Genomic DNA, 22,270 nt, shown 5'->3' on the forward strand with positions numbered 1-22,270 from the left:
CAAGAGGGTCCTGAATTTGGATGTTTTGCCAATTCCTATAATTATTTTTTTGGCTTGCAGGAAGAAACCGGAGTACTCGGAGAACACCTATGCATGCAAGATTGCAACACTCCGTGGGTTTGTAGGATTGCAGTAATTTCCTGGCCACCACACAGCCTCGTGGCGACAACACCTGGCAAGTCCTGATAGTTACCCATCCCAATGTAGGGGAGTAGTGGGTGACGTCACGTCACGCTCGCCCTCGGAGTGGAACGTGACGTCAGGCGGCCCTTGGGGGACGGTGACGTCATGCCCCCGGGGGGGGGGTATTTAAAGGGGGACCCGGGAGGTAACCGGGGTTCGTCGGGGGTAGGAGTGGGGACTCGTGCTAGTTGATCCTCACACGAGGCTAGGGGAGGCTACTCTGCCCGACCGGCCGAGGTTGGGGGTAGTCCCCGCCCGGGGCAGGGAGGAGAGCCGGGTTAGTCGGGGTTGTAGGGATCACAGTCCCCTGTACCCTGGGGAGTTATAGGTTGGGGGGGGGGGGTTCGGCGTAAAACCCTTAATAAACTTGGCGTGAGCCTCTAACGGAACCTGCCTCGGAGTCGTACATTGCGCCGCAACACAAGTACTAACTAGGCTCTGTCCTGTGCAGCTTCCGAGATCTGAGATCAGACTTGCATAAGCCGTCGTCATGAGCCCTTTAGTCAGGTGACTTTCTTGGCAACATTTCAGCTTCAACTCTACAAAAAATGCAGGTTAGCATCACTTATACCACGAATCAACCAGGGCTAGGATAATTAGTGTTCTGGTCAGAAACCAAGGTCATAAATCAAGGGATGTTTTTGGAGAGATTGATTTTTAAAAAGGGGGGCCATAATCAGGCCCCGTATAATGAAACCACATTTGCTATATTCAGCAGCATGGCACAGAGTATTTTAATTTTATTAAAACACACATTTAATAAAATTGCCTTCTAAAAAAGGAACAATTCCAGTATTATTCCTAAATTCACCGAGTAAAACTCATCATAAGATACTGCTGTGGTCGCTGTCTATTGAGAGTGGCCATTTCAACCACTGTCATAGTCTATGATGAAACATCAACGTCCGAGTCAAATAACAGTAAAAGTCAGCAATTCAAGTACAAGCACACAGGCAAAGCAGCACGATGAAGCCGAGTCATCTACAGACAAAGAGCGCTAAACAAGCAGGCATAATGAGCAGGGCTCAAATAGTCACTAACATGATTTGCCTTTTGAGTTAAAGGATATCCCATGGCATAAAAAAGTACAAAGTTGAAGATTACCAAAATAACCCATGTCCCTCCCCTTACCTCCCAAAGAATTGCAACTCTAGAATAGAAAATTTAGGAAGTTAATGCCACGTATGCATGTTATTTTTTTATCATTAAAAATATATATATTTGGCGATATTGCGAAATATATCACAGCATTTACCATTTCCATACTTTCAATGTCCACCAAAAAAACAAATGCTCACATACTCGATTAGGAAAGCTTCCGACCCAAGACATCACAAGACTGCTCGTCATAGCATAAACCACACTGGCCAGAGCACGCAGCAACTGCTGCGGACATTAACCATTTCACATTTGTCACTGCTTTATACTCCCAGAGATGAGTAACCACCGAGTCAAAACAAACTGTCATGTTGGGCCACATCTGTGCGGTCGCCAGTGACCACACAGAGCCTGAGATCAATAATACAATGTTTGCTCTCGCATGTATTGCTCTTTATACCCAGGCGATTAAGCCCAGGTATCTAATACCCACGTTCCACTTGCACATCCGAGCCACGCCAGCCCGGGCCCTTCACGGTACAAGGTGGGTTTTTCCACTGCCTACCTGACATGCCTACCTGACATGCCGAGCTGGAACCAAACCATGGTATTGGTGGGGGCCTCGCATGACATTTTGAATCAAGCAGGACCAAGGGTGTGTCTAATGATCCATTCATTGTGTGTGATGTCAGTCACTACACTGTGAGGACATAGCGTCGGCAAATCAAATACACGCATTTCAATACGTTCACCGCGTTTGACGGCAATGGCACGACCCGGCTTCCGCAGTGGAATAACCACCGTGGGCACCTCCAGAGCCGTGCCGGACTGGCTCGACACGGCCTTGGTGCGGTTCGGTTGTACAGTTGGAAAAGAGGTACAAGAGGCCTCAAATTCAGCCACCCGCCCTTCAGCATTTCCCCGTGAGCCCAACCCGCACGGAGGTGGGCCTCGGGGTCGGACACGGTGGTCACTGGCCGCCCTCGTTGGTGGTGATGGCGACGAGCTGGCGGGCGGCCTTGGCGATGTCGTAGGCGCACTGGATCACCTGCTGCGTGAGCAGCTGCAGGTCCACAGGAGGCAGGCCGGGGCCCGACGGTGCGGCCGTCTTGCGGCACTCGGCGGCGAGGCGGGCGGCGCTGCTCGTGAGCAGCCGCAGCGAGGAGCGCACGGCCTCCAGCGCCGGCCTCTGTGGGTCCAAGGGTGCAGATTCGGCGCTTGCGAACACTCACAAACAAATTCTAGATTTGAAGCTTTCGTGACTGCAAGGATTCATATTCTTAGGTTTTTTCGGTAAAGTCACGTAGGTAAAAAATTAAAATGAATAAAAGTAAAATAAAATGAAAATCACGACGTTTCGGAGGCAACACAAGCTTCCGTCTTCAGGTGGAACCGTCACAGCTCGACAGCTGTGGTATCTCCTGTAATCTCTCATTTACATAATAAAATAATTCTCGAGAAGACAGAGTCTGGCCGAAACGTCGTGAGAATTATTTTATTATGTTTTACTTTTATTATTTTATTATTTCCATTCTACGTGACTTTACCGAAAGAACCAAGAAGATGAATCCCTGCAGTCACGAAAGCTTTAAATCGAAAAAGATTGAATTTGACTGTTGTAATATGAACATCTCTAAACCAGAACTTGTGGTTCTGAATCCTTGGTATAATAAAAGGTAACTTGCAGGCATCCCAGTAGTTGTGTTATCATCTTCTGTTCTAGCATGAGGTGATGCACTGTCCTGTCTAGCTAGTTCTTCGTGGACATTTCTTAGTCTCATGCGCAGATGGTAAGTGACACAAATCAGCACAATTGGAATAAAATTGGAAAAACGAAAATGATAACACAACAACAACAACATCCTAATCTACCCATATGTGTACACTCGTGGAATGTGAAAGCTGCTAATATAAATGAAAAGCTGTCATTACCTTAGGGAATAGAGCTGCCATCTCGTATACTGCTGCAGATATTTTTTCTGAACACGGCACAAAGCTGGGGAGAAAAGAGATTTTTGAGACAGAAAAAAAATGACAATGTTTGAGGCAACGTGTTGCTGGAGCAACGGTTTTGAATTAGGACATGTGAAGTTGTGCTCTCGGATATCTCATGCTTTTAATCTCCAACTGAAACAAAAAAACAAGCAAAGTTTACGTACGCACGCATCCAACACTAGCAATTTCATGTTAAAAGTGAAAACAACAACACCCAAACACACAGGGCGCAATTTACATGCTGACGGACAGGGCATTTAGACATCCCGGTTTATTACACGCGTGACTTATCTGCAGACAAAGTGGCCCATCCGTCAACACACAAATCGCACGCCATAGCTTTCACTATGTTAAGCGAATTTGTAAGCAAACGAGAACAAGAAAAGGGCTCGGCTTGCAAATTCCTCGTCTGTTAAAAGACAGCGGCGAAAAGGAAAAACAAAGCAAAGCGGAAAAAAAAGCCAAACAGAGAGGTATGACCCAGGTGTGGTCCGAGGTACCAGTCGAGAGAGCTAGGCCTGTGTGGCTGCAGAGTGGGCTGGTGGGGCATGGGGCGATCACCCCACAGCACCAGGCTGCTGAAGCACCCCAGGCTGTGCCTGAAGCGCCGTAGATTGTCCCTCTCGAGCTGCTTGCTGCGAGTCCGAGAGAGGGCGGGGGGGACGGGTGGAAGGACAGACGCGTGCGAGGTGTGCGGGGCGGGGGGACAGGGACAAAGTAAAACAGGACGAGGCAAGGGGCCGGGGCAAGAGATGGGGAAGAGATTGATGGCTGCAGAGAAGAGGAGGTTAGTTTGGACATTTGACCGTTGTAATGGAGGTTACAGTTGATGGAAAAAAGGAATGGGGAGAGTGGAAAGGTTGCGGTGTAGAACTAAGGGAGAGGACAAGAAGATATCGCGACTAGTGACGATGTACAAAGACGAGGGGGGGGGGGGCGTATGGGAGGGAATTGAAAGGAGGGGAGGCAGGGAGAGAACGCAGTGAAGCTCAGCGCGTGGCCAGGAGAGCCATGCCGATGCGTCACCTGCATCACGTGAAAGCAGGAACATCAACTAAAAGCTTCAGTTTACTTTCTCAGTAGTGTCACGGTAATCTTCGGAAACCTTATGACAGGCATCTCAAAATTTACATTTTGAAGCTCTCTGCAATTGATTTACATTGTCGAAAAATCATCATATCTCTCCACTACCACAGACCAAAGGATGCCACTTGAAAGGAGCATCACCATAACACCTGCTCGACAGCACTGGTTGGCATCAGCAGGATCCAATCAATTAAAAAGCAGATGTCTAAAGTGGTCCTCTGATGGTACCAAAAATTCAGGGTATCTGGCAGTGTGCTCTCTTCACGAGCTATGCATTTTATCTTTGATACAGGGACCGTGTTCTGCTCATTCCTATGCCTGCATTTCCATTGCCACTCAGTGAAAAAACTGTGATTTTTCTTTCACTGAAAAAAAGTTCGGCATAAGGATGCAAAGCAAAACACTCTGCATAGCATATGGCCGATGGACATGAAACACACAAGCCGCAAGCGCACAACTCATCCAGACGCCCATTGTTCAGAATGCTCACCAGATCCTTGTGGGTCACATTTTGTTTCAAGTGGATACTCGCTGGCTGGCATGCATTAAAGCAACTCCTGGAAATGATCAATTAATTATCTTTCGTGCCAAAAGTAACTTGCACTTACAATCAACGGAAACTAAACGTCTTGAGATGCATGCATGTGCACAACGTGGCCTCTTCCTCTTCAGCGCGGAGGATATGTGCTCTCCCACCGCGTGTTTACGACGCGTTTACTTTCCCCGTACCACGCGAGCGAACTTCATTGAAAAGGCGGCGAGCATAAAACCCGCCGGGACCGCGGCTCACGCGAAGAGAATGCAGAGACACGCGCACCTCTCGTGCTTGCTCTCCTGCGCCGCCCGCAGCAGCTCCTGGATGTTCTTGGTGATGTGCTCCGTCTTGTGGATCACGTCCTCGGGGCTGGGAAGCGAAGGGTCCACGTCTCCGCTCAACTCCTGACACTGCGCCACACCGGCGCCATCCCCGAGCGGGGAGGCCCCGGCCTGCCCGTCGCACCTCACCCGCTTCGTGTCAATGCTGGTCCCGCTGCTGCCCACAATCACCAATTACACGCGGGGGAGAGTGGGGGGGGGGGGGCATACGCAGCGGTGTGGGAAGGCTGCACTTAACCCTTTCCCATTCCGATGACGTACGTGTACTTAAAATAACTTTATCGGTACCGAGGCTCCCACAAGGCCATGCGGGAGGGCGTGTGGCACAGTTTGGCGCCAGCTATCATCGTGTCGCTACAGAACTCTGCGGGGAGTGCAGTGTCTTTAAAAGCAACGGCACTACGCCTCAGCGGTGAATGGTACCACCCTGCAACTTGCAGACATCTCTGAATGTAAAGGCTTAAGGAACACACTCTCGCTTATTGCAAAATTATGTTTGAGGTGCAGTGACCCACTACCACCAATGCATTTATTGTACGCTTCCTTTGCAATGTGGTAAGGATAAAAGTGCAGCCCTGAAATTTCTTGTTCAAGCCACCGCGGCAGAAGGGCCTCTACTCGAGTTGAGCTCGAGAAGAACCTCTCTCTTTTTGACCAACTTTTCCGCACGTGAACTGCCGATGCGTTCTCTGGTTTTCCCCTCCACATTTAGAAACATGTATTGAATTCTTTAGATTATGTTGGTGCTATAAATGTCCAAATAATGGGCCACTTTGTTGAGCCATCATTTGTGTCCAGGTTCTTCTGAAAAAAAGTTAATACCTCAGTCGGCTTTGCTTGGTAGGATGGGTATAGTTTAGTTGTATACGAAGGTGTTTGGATGATTTGTTTACCTTTCTTGTACTTTGCACTGCTATCATGTTTTTTGTATTGTTTGTTGTTGTAATGTTCTTACCCGCCTCTACTGGACATCAGCTTTATAGCTCATCCGATTCCTCCAGGATAAATAAATATTCTGATTCTGACTGGTATACCCATTGATACTTCTGAATTGCAGGGGCAGGGGGGGGTGGGTGGGTTTAAGAAACTTGTCCATCGTCTCAAACTGCCGTGCCGAGAGATCGAATGGGGCGACCGCTGGACTCGCAAGTCCGGACAGCGCGAAACCTTTCCACCGCGGCAGCAGATACATTTTTGCAACGTGACCTTGCGACCAATTTCACAAAAAGGAAAATCCATAACGTTGTTTCGGCGAGATTCCTCCGGGAGTCTCATCGTGACAAGGTAAGCTTCTATTTTGAATGCATCGGAAACACATTCTGATAATGGTGCGTTGGGTTTTCCCCTGGTGTGCGATGTATGTTACATTTACAAATCCCCCCCGACTTCTAAGGACAATAATAAATGACTCGAGAAAATAACGGCGCATGTGCTACGTGAAGGTTCATTGGTCGGTATGGTTAAGGAAAGGCCGACTTCCATACCCCGTGTTATTTTGCTCCTCTTCATTTTGAGTGTTGTCATAGTCACTTCCAGCAGCACTAAGTCTCTTGTCCAGTTTTGACGCCTAAAGAAGAAAAGTGCGTTCATTCAATACAAAAACAGCAAAAGCAAGCCATTCACTTAAAGAAGCAAAACAATAGTAACAGCAAAAACTCAGATAACCGAGATCAGTGATTCCATCGGAAAAAAAACACTTTCACTCACATTTACATTCACGGCAACGTAGCAGCAATATTTCCGTCTACTGCCAAAGCGTCTAACCAGCATGTTGCAGATGTTCGAATTATTCGAGGCATTAACTGTTTTATTATTGTTCACCAGCTGTTTCACATGTAACGAGAAAATGCTGCACCAGGACATTTCCAGTTTAATGGAGCCGTGAAAAGAAAATGTAAGTTTATACAAAAATGCCCATTAACTGTGAAGACAGGCCAACAAAATGCAAATGACCAGCCAAAAATAACTTGCAGTTCACCAGGCAAGACTTTCATTTGCTGCTCTGTGCATTTTCTGATTTATACAGCCACTTAAACATTTACTGGCATTTTTTCTGTCCTTCTATTCTCTTCTATCCTTCATCTGCCTCTCTCATCTCTCTATCGCATCCCAGATCACAGCTGGGGATCACTACGAATATGCTCTTTTGTGCTCGGTCACCCGGTAGATGAGTATGCCAGTTTGTTGTGTTTCTCTGCACTGGCCGTTGCTCTTGAAAATATGAATGACATTCAAAATAACATTTTCATTGACTCGTGCATAGAGCTATCTTCGGACAAGCTGCATCATGTTGTCGAAGCAGGTACAGGTAGTCCTCTACTTACGATGGAGATGCGTTACGACGACCCCATCGTAAGTCGAAAATATCGTAAGTCGGACCATCGTAACTCGGAGACTACCTCTATTCCCGTGGTGCTGGCCGGCACAGCAACAACTCGCTCACCTGTGTCCAGGTGTGCTGGTAGGTGACCACCAGGTGCGGAGTCTCTTGGCCCCAGGACACGAGGTTTGGCGACGACGGAAAGGACACGGCGTTTGCGAGAGGCCCTCTTCCAGCTGGAGCCATGCAGCCTGGCACCGCCCCTACGTAGCGTGGTGGTGAGAACTACCCCAGAGACACAGCAAACAAAAAAGCATATCCCACAGGCGACGGTATAGATTCACACAGATACAATTTGTTCTTGTTACTTTGCATATTCCTACCCTGCAGTGTCCTGTAACTGACACCACTGCCAACAGTCTTGGGCTGATCGTCTTTGTAAAAGAGCTACTAAGCTCAATGGCCCTTACCAGCTGGAATACAGTCTTGAGTCTGAGATACTCTATTCAATTTCAAGTAATATCGAGACATAGAGAGAACAACGCTTTTAATCAAAGCCTCTCTACATCTTCCACTAATCTCTATACACTTATTACAATTTTTTCTGCTACATGTTTTCCAACATAGCCAGTCTAATTTGCTTACGAGATTGTTGAGAAGATAGTAAGAGGGTAATTAGATGTCATCGTGTATCTATAAATGGATCATCCTATATTATTGCCGGGTACCAAAATTATATTGAATTGCAAGGGAGTCTTTTGAATATCAATGGCAAGAATATTACAGCCCCCTAGCTGTCATTATAACACCATTAGACACATGCAATAGTTTAGTTGCATTATGTCGGATGAGTTGCAAAGCTTCATTGCCGGCGAATTGCATGGGTCTACTCATTAGTGATGCCCTGTGGGTGATTGATAGAGCAATCATCAAGATGTCATCACGATGACAAAGCACGGTGGTTCTGGTACAGAGGAGGTCGTGGGTTCGATCCCGACCCTGACGCCTGCTGTATATTTGGAGTTTGTGTTCTCACCGTGGTTGCATGGAATTGTCTCCGGGTCCTCCGGTTTTTCCCTCCACATTTAGAATCAATCAACACGCGTTCAGATTATTCAGCTACTATCAAATTCCCACGCGATAAGCCACTTCGTTGAGCTATCATTTGTGAGCCAGGTCGCTTCTGAAAAAAGAGCCATACAGCTCAATGGGCCTTACCTGGTGAAATTAAATAATAGTTGAGTTTTATCTTCTTGGTTCTTTCGGTAAAGTCACGTAGAATGGAAATAATAAAATAATAAAAGTCAAACACAATAAAATACTTTATTATATAATAAATTATTTTATTATGTTTTATTTTTTTTATTATAGAATAAATAATTTCATTATGTTTTATTTGTATTATTTTATTATTTCCATTCTACGTGACTTTACCGAAAGAACCAAGAAGATGAATCCCTGCGGTCACGAAAGCTTTAAATCGAAAGTTGAGTTTTAGTTTAGACAGCAAATTAGCTGGCCTCGCCTGGGGACCTTTGGCTGGCTCGGTGTCCCTTCGCTGGCGACGTAACTCACGCTGTTTTGGAAGGGCTGGCTGCTCTGGAATGCGGGCACCTCCCCTGGAGCCGCGGCGTCCCCGGCGGGGTGGTAGGCGCGGTGTCCCGTCTCGTACATGGAGAACGGCCGGCACACCTTCCGCGGCCCAACATCGTTGCGATCGACCGGCGGAGCGAGCGGAGGAGCCGCGGGTGGGGCGCTGTGGTTCTGGTAGACGCTGGTGTTGTACTGCTGCCGAAGCGCCGCGTTCTCGCTGTGCAGTTTCCTGACCTGACGGCAAAAAAGGAAATATCAGCGCAACTCAACGTCGTCATTGCCGACATCATCGAAAGCACTCGCAAGTAGATCAGCCCCGTAGCATTGGGGGGTGGGGGGTAATAAAGCCACTCCCCCCCCCCCACTTCTTCTAAAGGGTTTGCCCCAATGGTAAATTGTGAAAAAAAAGTGAAGAAATGTTTGTACAGCCTTTCCACATGTACACAGGGAGTGAGAGCTAGAGCAGAATGCGTGATCCACAAAAGCAGATTCGTATCGTGACTCATTCTGCTTAATATTTAACATTTGTCAATTAATTTTTTTACATTTATTGTGTTGTAACTCCCCCACCCCCCATCCCCTGAATGTTTGTATGCCCTCCATGAAGGAAGACCATGATACAGGGTTGCAATGAGGAATGATCACCAGGTTCAGGGCATATATTCCTTGGGTCTTTCGGTAAAGTCACGTAGATAGGTTCAATGAAAATAGCAAAAAATCTGTAGTTTTTTGTTGTTATTTTTTTTGAACCTATCTACGTGACTTTACCGAAAGACCCAAAGAATATGAATTGCTGCAGTCACGAAAGCTTTAGGTACAGGGCATATGTTGTGGTAGCGCACACCTGTAAGCCAGCGCTGTGGAGGCAGGTGTTGGTTGAACACATGGGTCTGTAATGCTCCCAAATTGACAAGGCTACGAGGTGGTCACCAAGATTGCAGTACAGCAAGTGGATTCGTGAACCCATCTGGATAGGTATTTGAGTGTTACCCCTTGCCTAAGTGGTGTTGCTTCAATAGCCACTAATTCTAGATTTAAGCGGTGTGCTTTCGCTAAGTTGTCCCCACCTGAAGAAGGACGCTTGTGTTGCGCCCGAAACGTCGTGATTATTTAATTTTAATTTTTTACCCACGTGACTTTACCGAAAAAAACAAAGAGTATCAATAGGCACTCTCCTCCCACGAGAAAAGCACTCCTTATTAGGAAATTGGTCAAACATCCCAATGTAGGAAACCTCCTCAGTCTTGAGGCTCAATTGTCACCGACACTCTCTCAGATAAATAAATGGTGATGTATTTCATTATCGTCACACGAGTTATCACCAAGCTTTGCCATCAGTGAAATCAAATGAGTCGTCGTTTTCCCAGACAATACCAATTCACCTTATTGCTCAATCAACAATAATTTGAGTATCAACTCGCACTGCCGCGTGGGATACACAGCCGCTGTGTAAGGGGAGTGTGACGTCAGCACGGGTGACGTCATCACGCAGGTGTGCGCGGTGACGTCAGCACTTGCAGCCAGACAGCAAAACTTTTTTGCAATAAAGTAGAACAATTGGGCCAAGCACGCAATCTTAAAGCATCTTAAACTGAGAAAGGCGGCCACCTGGGTTGCTGCAGGGCTTGCAATTTTTATTAACAATGATCAATACCCGTGTTGCATGCCAGCTCTGTGAAGGACAGGCAATAATAATGCATGGTGGAGCAGTTTACAACATTTGGCACAGGCTTGTGCTAGTTGGCCAGCACATACAGCAGTGGGTCACAGGAACACCAGACGCAATAAGGGAGATCAATGTGCTGCCATGTGCATCTGCACTGTTCACACGCGCACACACACCAGCCCTTTCTAGCGAGCCGTGCACTCAAATGATCAACGTCTACATATCTTTTACTATTCATCAAAACGTTGATTTTCTTGAAAGATGCGAGTGCAATTAATGTATTTACGCCAACATGGCGTGGCTTTGCGAATCATCTATTGTGATGGGATGTAAACACCAAAAGGCTGACGACAAAAAATTGCAATGCAAAATAACAAGATTTTATTTTTTGCATGACACTGTCACTCATGAGTCTGTACTTGCTGCACTGCACAAGCGAATGGTGACATGTGGCTCACTGCAAAGATGCAGCCAAACAAACACCTTGAGTCATTACATGCATTTGGTATGAAATACCATTTGGTATGAAATACCAAATATTACCATCTCCGTAATATGCAAATGTATTGCCTCTACTGGATGAAGGCCTCTTCCATGTTGCCACCAATCCTCATGGTTTTGCAGTGCCACAACCCATCATACTTAAATAATCAGACAACAAACCCAGTCACCAATGACTGCACGTTAAATTTGGTTCTGCATTTAATTTGGCTAAATTCCATCTTTGGGAATTAATACAGTGATCCCTCGTTTATCGCGGTTAATGGGGACCGGAACCCCTCGTGATAGGTGAAAATCCGCGAAGTAGGATTGGCCCCCCTAGGAATTTCCGTATATGTGTGTGTGGGTACCAGAATGTTTAAAATATGTATATTTATACTTTATATATATATATTTTACTTAAATCTATTTAATTATAAAACCTTAATATTATACATTCACTCACTCACATATATTTTACTTAAATCTATTTAATTATAAAACCTTAATATTATACATTCACTCTCTCTCTCTCTCTCATATGATACGTATGGGAGAGGATGCGATGATGCGCAGCCAATCAGCTCACGGGATACTGTACATCCACTCGTGCTCTCATTCGTCGATCTCGCGCCGGGAACCAATCACGTGCCTTGTCTGAGTGCCCGTGGGTACAGTATGTACAACGCCTCTGAGAGAGTTTCTCTCTTTGTCTGGCATCCTGGGAAACCGTTTCTCTCGCGCATCACGATGAAACAACGCTGCTTTCCGCAATACGGCTGTCGATATGGCGGTATTTTTGAATTTTTATTTTTTGATGAATATTTTTGAAAAATCCGCGATGCACCGAGGCCGCCAAACTTGAACCGCGAAGTGGCGAGGGATTACTGTACATCGGTTTGAGCGTCACGAAGAGCGTGCGAGAAGTGCTGCCTTCTGCTGTGTGTGAACTAGAGTTCTCTTGATGGGATCTCAGAGGTAGCTCTGTGACAACCACTTCCGTGGGCCATTTTCTAACACGAAAGGTTGCAGTGCTCTGCAAGAGATACGAAAGTATACTTCGTCTTGTGACGTGACAAAAAATCTAATCAAATAGCCCGGCTCCGGTGTGTCACCCATGTTGCCTGTCAGCAGTAACGGCAGCAGAGCATGGGCCCCCGTGCGTGCCGTGCCGCACCTCATGCTGCAGGTGCTGCAGCTCCTCGTTGAGGAAGCTGTTGACCTTCAGCAGCTGTTGCACCTTGGCCTCAGACGCTGCCAGGGCATTCTTGACATCCAGAAATTCCCGGATGGCGACGGGGCCATCCGTGTCGTTCGGAAATGCGGCATTCTGCTTGGGGATGCGAGAGAGGAAGGGTGGGGTGGGGGTAAGGACAGAGGAGTAGGAATGGTCGGGGTGTGGCATTCGCACAGCCGGAGCCACTCAGATTATCGATAAGCCATGGAAACGCCACAATAGTGTTGCTGTTGAGTCCGACTAATGTGTTAAAAGCTCAGCACAATGCAATACAATCGCGTGCTAAAAAGGTTAATCTTTGCCCTATCGCAAACAATCAAAGTGCTCACCACAATGCTTGCCTGAACATGTATTTCAAGGGTCAAATGTAATTTCAACAGCTACTTTGGCGGTGATGTAGACGCAGGGTTTGAAAATTCTTTGCTTTAGGTGACTGCGACATTTCTGTCATGCTCATTGCGAGGGATAAGACATTAGACATACCTTGTTAATAATCACTTAGATTGCATTCAGCTAAGGTTACGAATTTTAAATGTTACTTCACAAACAAATGTGACTGTGACATTTACATTACATTGCCACTGTGAATAACTTTAAAAGCTTGTGTGAATAAAGTTGGAGAGTTAAAGCGAGAGTAGAGTTAAGCGCCTTGGACTAGGGCACTATATATATATAAATCTTAATAAGATAATCGTTACATTCCATGCTTTATATTGTCACAAATTCATACGACAAAAAGTGTCAAACATCTACAGTATCTAGGTTAGACGAGTACTTACAAATAAAGATGAAATTCCAGGAATTTCCAATTGGCAAATTGATGTACTCACGAACACAATGTAAGTCAACGTTTCTCTTTACCATACTTCGCCATGCTAGTCACAGCAGGTTGGTGAAGGGGGGAGGGGGAAGGTTGGCAGGACTGTCGCAGCTGTGAGTCACGGCCAGGTATCGAACTCGGGTAGCTGGGTTTAAAGTGCACTGTGCTAAACCACTACACCACCGCAGGACCAACATATATTCTACTGTAATATTACATGGGAAAGTAATGTACGGTCCAATGATCAACCGAGTTATTTATATCAAGAAAATTGCAATTGCCTCGTCAATCCAGCATACGGTGCCCTTTTATAGTCAGAAAGTGACATTAATTTTACGTCTTGTTTTTCATTGTTTGAAAATGTCAGTAAGCACGGCTTTTTTTCTGTATCGTCATTGGCCAGATCATGTGACCTAATCCAAAAATAAATTAAGAGCCAAAATATCGGCTGCGAAAGTGTATATGTCATCATTTAAATATGTCATTACTTTGTCCTTAAGTAGGTGGGCTCAATAAGTAAATAAATGAATGTAAATGTGTCTGTTGGTCGAGCAATTGAATATTAATTACTGCCATTGCTGTACATATTGTCAATTATTATGAATGAGTGTTAAAACGCAAGCTTCTTAATGCATAAAAAAGACAGCTCTAAATAAACGAATCTAATTCAGTATTTACATGTAGACGTGTCTGTGAAACTGCTGTCTGTGCGACGATGGGTAAAGGGTAGTTTTAAGTTGACCTTTACATCAACGGAAAACAACTGAGCTCTGAAAACTACCAAAGTAAACAAATCACGTGTTCATTTACAGTCCAAAAAGACACGAAGGTCACCTGACAAACCCTCGACATTGAGCGCACACACACACATACACAATTTTGATGTCCTGGATCACAGCACCGATGAAATATTTACCAGAGATTGATTCAAACACGCTCCAGTCTGCCCGGTTCAGGCAAGGACACAGAACAACATATTTACAAACAAGGCCCCTTTGCGCCTCGATCTGCTTTGGTACGAGTCGCACGGGCATTGGCACGGCACGCCGGCTAGCCGAGGCAGCGGTGCAGCCATCAAGCGTGCAGGCGGCGCTATTGCACTGGAGCGCGCGCCGGTCGGAGGAGGACAAAGCAGCTGACCACGAGGTGGGGGAAGTTGGAAACAGGAGACTGCCATTTGATTCTAGATTTGAAGCTTTCGTGACTGCAAGGATTCATACTCTTAGTTCTTTCGGTAAAGTCACGTAGGTAAAAAATTAAATAAAAATTTATAAAAAAAAAAAATGCCATTTGATTCCCATGCACCGGAGCACACTGCCAAGCAGACGACTCCAGCTGCCCGCGGTTGTGGGCAGGAGCGTGGCCACGGAAGCCGTCTGTGAGCGGCGGTGGCGGACGAGCGGTGCACCACCTTGCTGCGGCCGCCCCTGCCGTGGGGGCCCTGCTCCGAGTCGGGCTCCTCGTCCGAGGCGACGCTGTCGTAGTCGGGCTGGTCGTCCGCGGGACGAGCGTTCTCGTTCCGGTTCGTCAGGTGAACGTCTGCCGGCATGGGGAGCGGGGTTCAAGGTCAACCCGAAAAAGAAATATGGGCCGCTTCCGCAATAAGTTGACCTCAAGAGCTCGACGTGACGACCACTGCAGCCCGGACTCTCTTATTTGATAATGTCCATCCTGACCCCGTGGTGGAAACTACAAACACCTCTTGTAGCAGCCAGTTTCTCCTCAAGCAAGCCACCGCGGACTTTCCACAAAGCGGTACTCATGTTATTGACCTTAAAATGGTTTTGTTAATAACCTATACAGATTTGAACCCACAACATTATGATTGTGGATAAGTTAGTCACTTGACCGGATCCAGTGACCAATGGTGCTGAAGTTCTTTAACACAGTGTCTGCATTGTTAATTACTATTCACTGTACCAAAGAGCCACAGCACACTGCTTTGCCTGGCTCCCCATACGCCGCTGCGCTTGGGAGCATATTAAAGGTGTTCTTGCCAATCTGTGTGTACACACAGAGGGGGGGGGGGAGTTGGCTGGATACCTTTGGGCCCTAGAGCAGTCACGGCTTGTTGCCTTCTCTTGGCATCGCTCAGGATGTCGATGATGAGCGTCGCAAACTCGCGAGCGTTGAAGCGCGCCAGCTTCTGCCGGCCCTGGAGAACAAGGATCAAGAGGTGCCGTGCGAGAGCAGAGTGAGAAAAACGCTACGACTACCGCTGCGTTTGACCGGCAAACAGTTGTAGCGCCCCTACAAGCCCGATTGGTCAGCAGCAGCAGCCAGCGCCATCAGCAGCAGCCCGTGCCTCCAGAGCAGAGGCACCTGTCTCCATCTCGACGTGGGGTGTGTTGGCCATACTTCACCAGGCTGGTCAGTGCGGGTTGGTCAAGACGGTGAGGCATGAACGTGGCGGGATAGTACACTAGAATGGATTTTGCTGCACTGCTCATTGCTGGCCACAACGGAGCCCCGTAGCAGCCTATAACACCTGTTATACACATAGTGGTCGCCCATCTAAGCGCTATCCAGAGTCGTCCCTCCCGTAGACTCCGAGGGCCTGACGAGATCGGGCGCTTTCCGGGTGATTTGGCCATCGGCCTACAAGCTTTTTTAATTGTCATTACTCCGCCGTGTATTTTCCTCCGGCCGACACCCTTGCCCCGTAAAGCACGGCTTGCCTGGTTTCGCGTTGACGAGTACTCCGAGTTGACGGGCAGGAACGGCACCACGGTGCGCTCGCTCAGCAGCATGCTGTGGTTCTGCGTTGCAAGCCACACTGCAAGGCACCGCACGTGCACACACACGTCCTATGAGCTCGGGTGACCGCGAAAAAAGGGGTAAAGAGGGCGGCCCTGCAATTATTGGCTCGTGCCACCGCTGGCTGAGGGGCCTCCTCCTGGAGTGGCCCCCCCTCTCGAGGGTATTTTGGCCTACTCACTCATGCTGGTTAGACATGCTGAAAGAGGTGTGAGTTTCCCACACTTTACCCCCATAGTGGGGGTAGGGGGGGAGTTAATAAACTTTCAGATTGTTTCAACAACCGTCAACATCTCGATACGATGTGCGTCATCAACATCCGGCTGGCGCCGGATTTACTGGCGAAACGTCGTACTCAGATTGTAAATGTTGTGGCTTGGCTCTCCAACACACCGGTGTGCTGTACTCGTGACGAATTGGCACGTTCTGTTTACGTAACAAACCTTACTAATTGGCTGTGTCGGGTGGTGGCGGGTTTAACGACACATTTATATATTTACGCAATCTAACCCAAAAAAACCTGTATTATGGGTCATCAACATCATGACGAATATGTGGAAGATTATAGGAATTAAACTAATATGATCAAATCTTCATGCTATCAAGCATGTATGTGTGTACAGATAACTTTACTGACCTAGCTCAAACTGCCATCTTATGATGATGGTAAATAGAGGAAGCTCTAACAAACATTCTTTACAAAGTGCACAGGTTTCTTTAAAATTTACATTTGGAGAAAAATTGGTTTGACATGAAAATAAAAGATTGTACTGGCACAACCAGGGGCGTAGGGGAAGGGCCACAACATGTGCGGGTGTTGAAGAGGGAGAGATTTCATGACAATCACAATGCCCTGAAAATTACAGGGTGGGTCCACTTCAAAGAACAGCTTCCTAAACCATTCCAAGACTTTGATTCGAAATTATCAATTATAAAATAACGCACACATTTTTGTACTTGCTCCTAATTTAGTGGAGTCGGCAAAATGCAAGCATGGCTGTGTTTTTCCTTTTTTCTAAGCCAATGTGAATAAGGTCCACAGCCCAAAATTTTCACATCTGACATTTTTCTGTTATTTTTTTGGTTTAAGCTTTGAAAATGCCATATTTTGGTTTAACACATCAGCTAAGCAGGCAATTAGCCAATGAAGCTGGTTGTAATCATCAGAAAAACATCGTACTGGAATTGTAAATGTTGTGGGTTAACTCTCCAATACACTAATTGGCACATTTTGCTCATGTGACAAACCTTACTAATTGGCTGTGTCGGGTGGTGGCATGTTTAGCACCACATTTATCTTTACACACCTCTGATTAGCACGATTGGCCACATACTGTGCAAAAGAAGCTCAACATACATACATTATTGACACCAAATTGTACTGTGAAGGATTTATTATTCATCATATACAGTTAGAGAAATCGGGTCAGATCAGACACGCGTGCATGTGCGCTCGCACACGAATATGCAAAGGGCCGTTTGAGAAGTGTCACTGTCGTATAAAGCACGGCCGTAGCCATACAACTAAAGCCGTGCCTACATCACGTGAACATAAATCTAAGCTCTTGCACTCTCCCGCGGCTGGCACGTCCAGGTCAGCTGAGAGTACGTTCAGCTTCACGGACTAAATTAAATAACTGTTTCAAATGGGCTCTGTGCATGGGGGTTGGGGGCATTTTCCATGCCAACCTTGCCCATAATGAGCGTTCCGTGGGGGGCAATCCATCAGACCGACTCAACTCAATAACGAGACGCAACAGGGTTTTTATCTAGATTGGCTTAACCTGAAATGGCTGCTGCGAGGTGGGTGTACAGTGAAAGTGAGACTAAGGGCAGCCAAGATTAGAGGCAGGACTCAAAGTCTCCCCATTTTTTGGACTGCAGAATAATTCCTCATGAGTAAAATGTTAAAGTGCGGCCCTGTAATTCCTTGCTCATGCCACTGTTGGCATACGGACCTCCACTGCAGACAGCTAGTGAGAGCCACGCAAAAGGGTAGTTTGGTCTAATAATAATAGGTTTTTTACCCTTTTTTCTGGTAACAAAACTGACACCTTTTTTGAAGGAATCATGTTTCAATTAACCACAATACATGCGGTCAGAATGCAAAAAAACCACAACTCTGATAATGTATGCATTGTCCTTGAAATTGATTGGTCCACACCAGACAGCTTTTCTTAGAGCCCAGTCTCACATGGTGTTGGATCAGATGACGCCAAAAGGCGTACAATTCAAAGACAACACACTATCAGAGTATGACGGTTCGGGGTAAGCATTTTTTTGCATTTTGACCACAGGTATTGTGGTTAATGCAAACATGATTACTTGAAAAAAGGTGTCAGTTTTGTTGCCAGAAAAAAGGGTAAAAACCTATTATTATATTTTGCTACTGGCAAAGGAGGCCTCATGATAGTTTGGCCTACTCTTCCAAGCTGGCAAGAAGTCTTGGAAGTGGGGGTACTCGAACTTTTCCCCACCACATGTGGACCTGCCAATTGGCGACCTGTAGTCCTGCCCATTTATACTGTTGGGTGAACAGAGGTAGTGGGGATTTTTAAAAAAATGTCTCAATGTTTAAACTGCTGCACCGGGAGATCGATCTGGTGACCTTAGGATCACAAGACCTGTGTGATAATCATTACACCACAGCAGCTTCCGCACACGAGTCTAGGAGCTCCATGAGCAGCACGTTAGCAGTTCCACTGCTGGATTTACACTGGTCAACAAAAAAACAACATTATTTTCTGGCCTGGACTTTTGCAGCTGTTTTAGACTAATTTCAGGGTGCCGATTCCAAATCTGATCTCAGATTTTGCTCTATCACATCTCATTTTTATGCTATCGGCATACCCCATTTTCATTGATTTTACCAGAAATTAACTCTGTCACTTATGATTGCAAGTTGTTGCGAGCCAGTGACTGATCTAGTGTCAAAATATGGTGCTGTATTTTAGGATAGTGTGTTTATAATATCATTTTATGTAAATATCCACATTTATTTAATATTTTTCTTCTGCAGTTTTTATAGAAAATGCAATATTTGATATCTCAAAAACCTGATGTGATAGACAAAAACTGATGCCAGATTTGGAATCAGCACCCCAAAAATACCTTAAAACCGTTGGAATACCTTATGCCAGAAAAAGTGTGTTGACCAGTGTTATTTTTCCGCCTGAGGACGGCCGCTTATATGTTGCGATCAAAACGTCGTGATTGATTATTTATTGATTTATTTTATTTTTCTACCCACGTGACTTTAACGAAAGAACCAAAGAGTGTGGATTCCTGCAGTCACGAAAGCTTCAAATCAAGACTATCAAGTCATCTTTGCAAATGATATGATACTTCATATTCCTGCTTCATCTGTCAATGAAGTAGGAATAAAATCGCAGCTTGATCTCAACAATATTCAACGGATCTTATAAACATAGGCACGGTGACGTTTTGTCCTTTGGGAGCCCACATCTGTTTTAAAACTGGACCCCTTGTGTAAACAGTTCCACCATCGAAAATATCGCCTATGACAAATTTCTAGATATATGGCTTGATTCTCAATTAAATATTAAAACATATACATTAAAAAATGTCAAAATAAGGGTAATTTCATAGATATTCTTGTTCCGATGGAAAACGGAATCCAATCAAATAAGTTTATTGGTACCGAGGCTCTCACAATGCCATACGGGAAGGAGTGTGGCACAGTTTGGCGCCAGCTATCATAGAGTGCAGTCGTGTCGCTATGGTTATCTGCGGTTAGTACAATGTCTTTAAAAACAGCTGCACTGTCTCGTTAAATAAAATTAATACTAACCACTTGTGCGTTCAGGACCCACCCTGCAACTTATTAGACCAAGTTTTTTTGGCAATGATTATAACGTGGTAAATAAATAAATACATTCAAATTAAAGCCTCAAATATAGCCTGGATCTGGTTTTACAATCGGCTTTTTTATTTGTTTTAAAAGTTAAACACTCCATCCAGGCTCTCTATAATAAGACTGGCTACCTACTGCTGGTCTGAGTGTCTTTTATGCGTTTACTAACAAGTCACAACTACGTCTGTCTGGTTTATTAACTGTACCATAAAACCCTTGCATTTCAAGAGATGCTATTAAGCTCTCACATGATGTTTTTCAAATTCTGTAATTTGCCAAAGCTGAGTCTCATATTATTACAGTATTAATAAATTGAATTAACTTTTCACTCTGAAGTTCAAATAGCAATAATTGTTTTTATTTAATAAAAAAAAATAACACGAGCTCCCTCATAGCCAAACTCGCAACATAAGCACACTTCTCAGGGTAATAAAAACCTAAGAGCAATTTATAATCCAGAAAGATTTGTTCCATACATTTATAGCCCTATAAGAATAGATCACGACGTTTTGATCGCAACGCAAGCAATCGTCATCAGGTGGGACAACCGCAGCAAGAAAGAACTGCTGAAGTAGGCTCTTGCTGTTTTTGTTCCACCTGATGACGATTGCTTGCTTTGCAATCAAAACGTCGTGATCTATTATTTTTCTACCTACGTGACTTTACCGAAAGAACCAAAGAGTGTGGATTCCTGCAGTCACGAAAGCTTCAAATCGAGAATAAAAATGCCTTGATTTAACATTTGCGCTGCAGAAAAACCGAGAAAAATCTACTAATGTAGCTTTCAGGAAACTTGAGGGAGGCATGCTGAGAAACCATAACAATGCGAGTGTTAATTTTCAAGCATCCACTCCTATTTTGCAGTGAAGAAACGTGTGTGCGCATTCACTGTGAAACACAATTATAAATGCGTGAACTTATTACAATGAGAAACGTCATCGTCCGAGTAGGCAGTGGCGGCTCCTGCAAAATCTCTCAGGGGGGGCAAATGTCTGGATGATTGATACGGATAAGGTCCACCCATGCAAAGGATAAATTAACAGCTTAAGCATGTAAAGGCAACTTCACTTCTTTAATATTAATGAAAAATAAAGTGACTCTTACAATACATCTTGTTTGTTTCTATACTCACTATTAATATACAATCCACTCAAGTTTCTTTTATTAAAGATTCCACTAGGTGGCGACAAATTATATTGTTGGATGAAACGTGCTTACGTATGATGACGTAAGCACGTTAGTGCGAGCCCTCCCGGAAGCCATAGAGAATGCATTGCAGCGCCCCCGTTCGAAAAAAAACATCTTTGAATGTAAGTCTATGGGGCCACTCGGGGCGATTCTCAGCCGGAGTGAAATCGCCCAAAAAGAGGCGGTACTCCACAGAACGTGACATGACGCTGATTGGACTATATCCAGAGGCACAGTGACGGCTAGCGTGACTCTGTGGTTGAATGACATTGGTGGTGCGTCGCCCAATCGCCCTAATGAAGAAACCGCCCCTGCGAGTAGGCAACACAAACCTGCGTCTGTTTCCCTTCGATCCACCTCATCGTACACATCCATTGCCAGCTCCTCAAAAAGGTGATTATTCAGCTGTTGGAAAAAACACATGAAAAGCATAAAGTGCACGCAACCGTGCGCAAAAACATTCTCTTGCAGCGATCATGAGTTTACTGCGGAGGGCTTCAGAGAACACTTACAGCCTGAAGCTTTTTCTTTGCAGCTTTCGCCAACTCGGAGAGATCCAGGCTGAGCGTAAACAAACAGAACAAAGTCAAATCACAGACCAGCCAAAACCATCACGATACACTGCAAACTTTAATGTGCAAATAGTCCTGTCAATGCTGAGAGACATGTTTATGACTTGTTGGGTTTTTATGGCAAATTGTTCCTGCTCTGTCATTTCCCTTATTTAATTTCAAATGTGCTGCACGTTGTGAAGTAAAGTTGTGACCGTTTAGACCTCTTGCAGATCACATAATGGTCTGCAGAAAGAAGGAGATAATGCGAAACAGCTGAGCTCCCTTCAAGTAAGAGCTCGTTTATCCGCACTAGAGGGCAATGCACATTCCCATGTGCCCGATTAATGAGCAGAGCTCATTATGTGTCAGTCAAAACCAATATTTTTTTTTATCTTTATAACCAATATCTCGGCAAGTTGAATGAAAACCAAATGTAATGTTATTTTTTTTTATTGCACAGTCTTTGGTGACTTGGATGATACTTGAGGGACCTGGGCCAGAATCGAACAAGAAATCTCAGCAGTGCTGGCTCAGTGATCTGAC

At 45.4% G+C, this 22,270-nt stretch overlaps 1 protein-coding gene across 3 annotated transcripts in view; it reads right to left on the reverse strand.

Annotated features, from left to right (window-relative positions):
- Positions 1-906: 906 nt before the first annotated feature.
- Positions 907-22,270, reverse strand: part of LOC144719461 (ARF GTPase-activating protein GIT2-like) — a 71,511-nt gene continuing 50,147 nt past the window's right edge. Inside the window, exons 10-21 of one of the 3 annotated variants that reach the window (XM_078595392.1) lie at positions 21,686-21,734; positions 21,506-21,578; positions 16,033-16,130; positions 15,398-15,509; positions 14,766-14,893; positions 12,475-12,627; positions 9,134-9,385; positions 7,682-7,843; positions 6,723-6,805; positions 5,180-5,266; positions 3,214-3,277; positions 907-2,470 (exon numbers count right to left, since the gene is read on the reverse strand). In XM_078595392.1, coding sequence (XP_078451518.1) covers positions 2,252-2,470; positions 3,214-3,277; positions 5,180-5,266; positions 6,723-6,805; positions 7,682-7,843; positions 9,134-9,385; positions 12,475-12,627; positions 14,766-14,893; positions 15,398-15,509; positions 16,033-16,130; positions 21,506-21,578; positions 21,686-21,734 — 1,480 coding nt within the window. In that variant the 3' untranslated portion in view covers positions 907-2,251. Of the gene's footprint in view, positions 2,471-3,213; positions 3,278-5,179; positions 5,396-6,722; positions 6,806-7,681; positions 7,844-9,133; positions 9,386-12,474; positions 12,628-14,765; positions 14,894-15,397; positions 15,510-16,032; positions 16,131-21,505; positions 21,579-21,685; positions 21,735-22,270 lie in introns of all 3 variants that reach the window. The other 2 variants (XM_078595391.1, XM_078595390.1) reach the window with 2 other exon arrangements.

This window comes from Lampetra planeri, chromosome 6, assembly GCF_965212315.1.
Source record: "Lampetra planeri chromosome 6, kcLamPlan1.2.h2, whole genome shotgun sequence".
Classification (NCBI taxonomy): domain Eukaryota; kingdom Metazoa; phylum Chordata; class Hyperoartia; order Petromyzontiformes; family Petromyzontidae; genus Lampetra; species Lampetra planeri.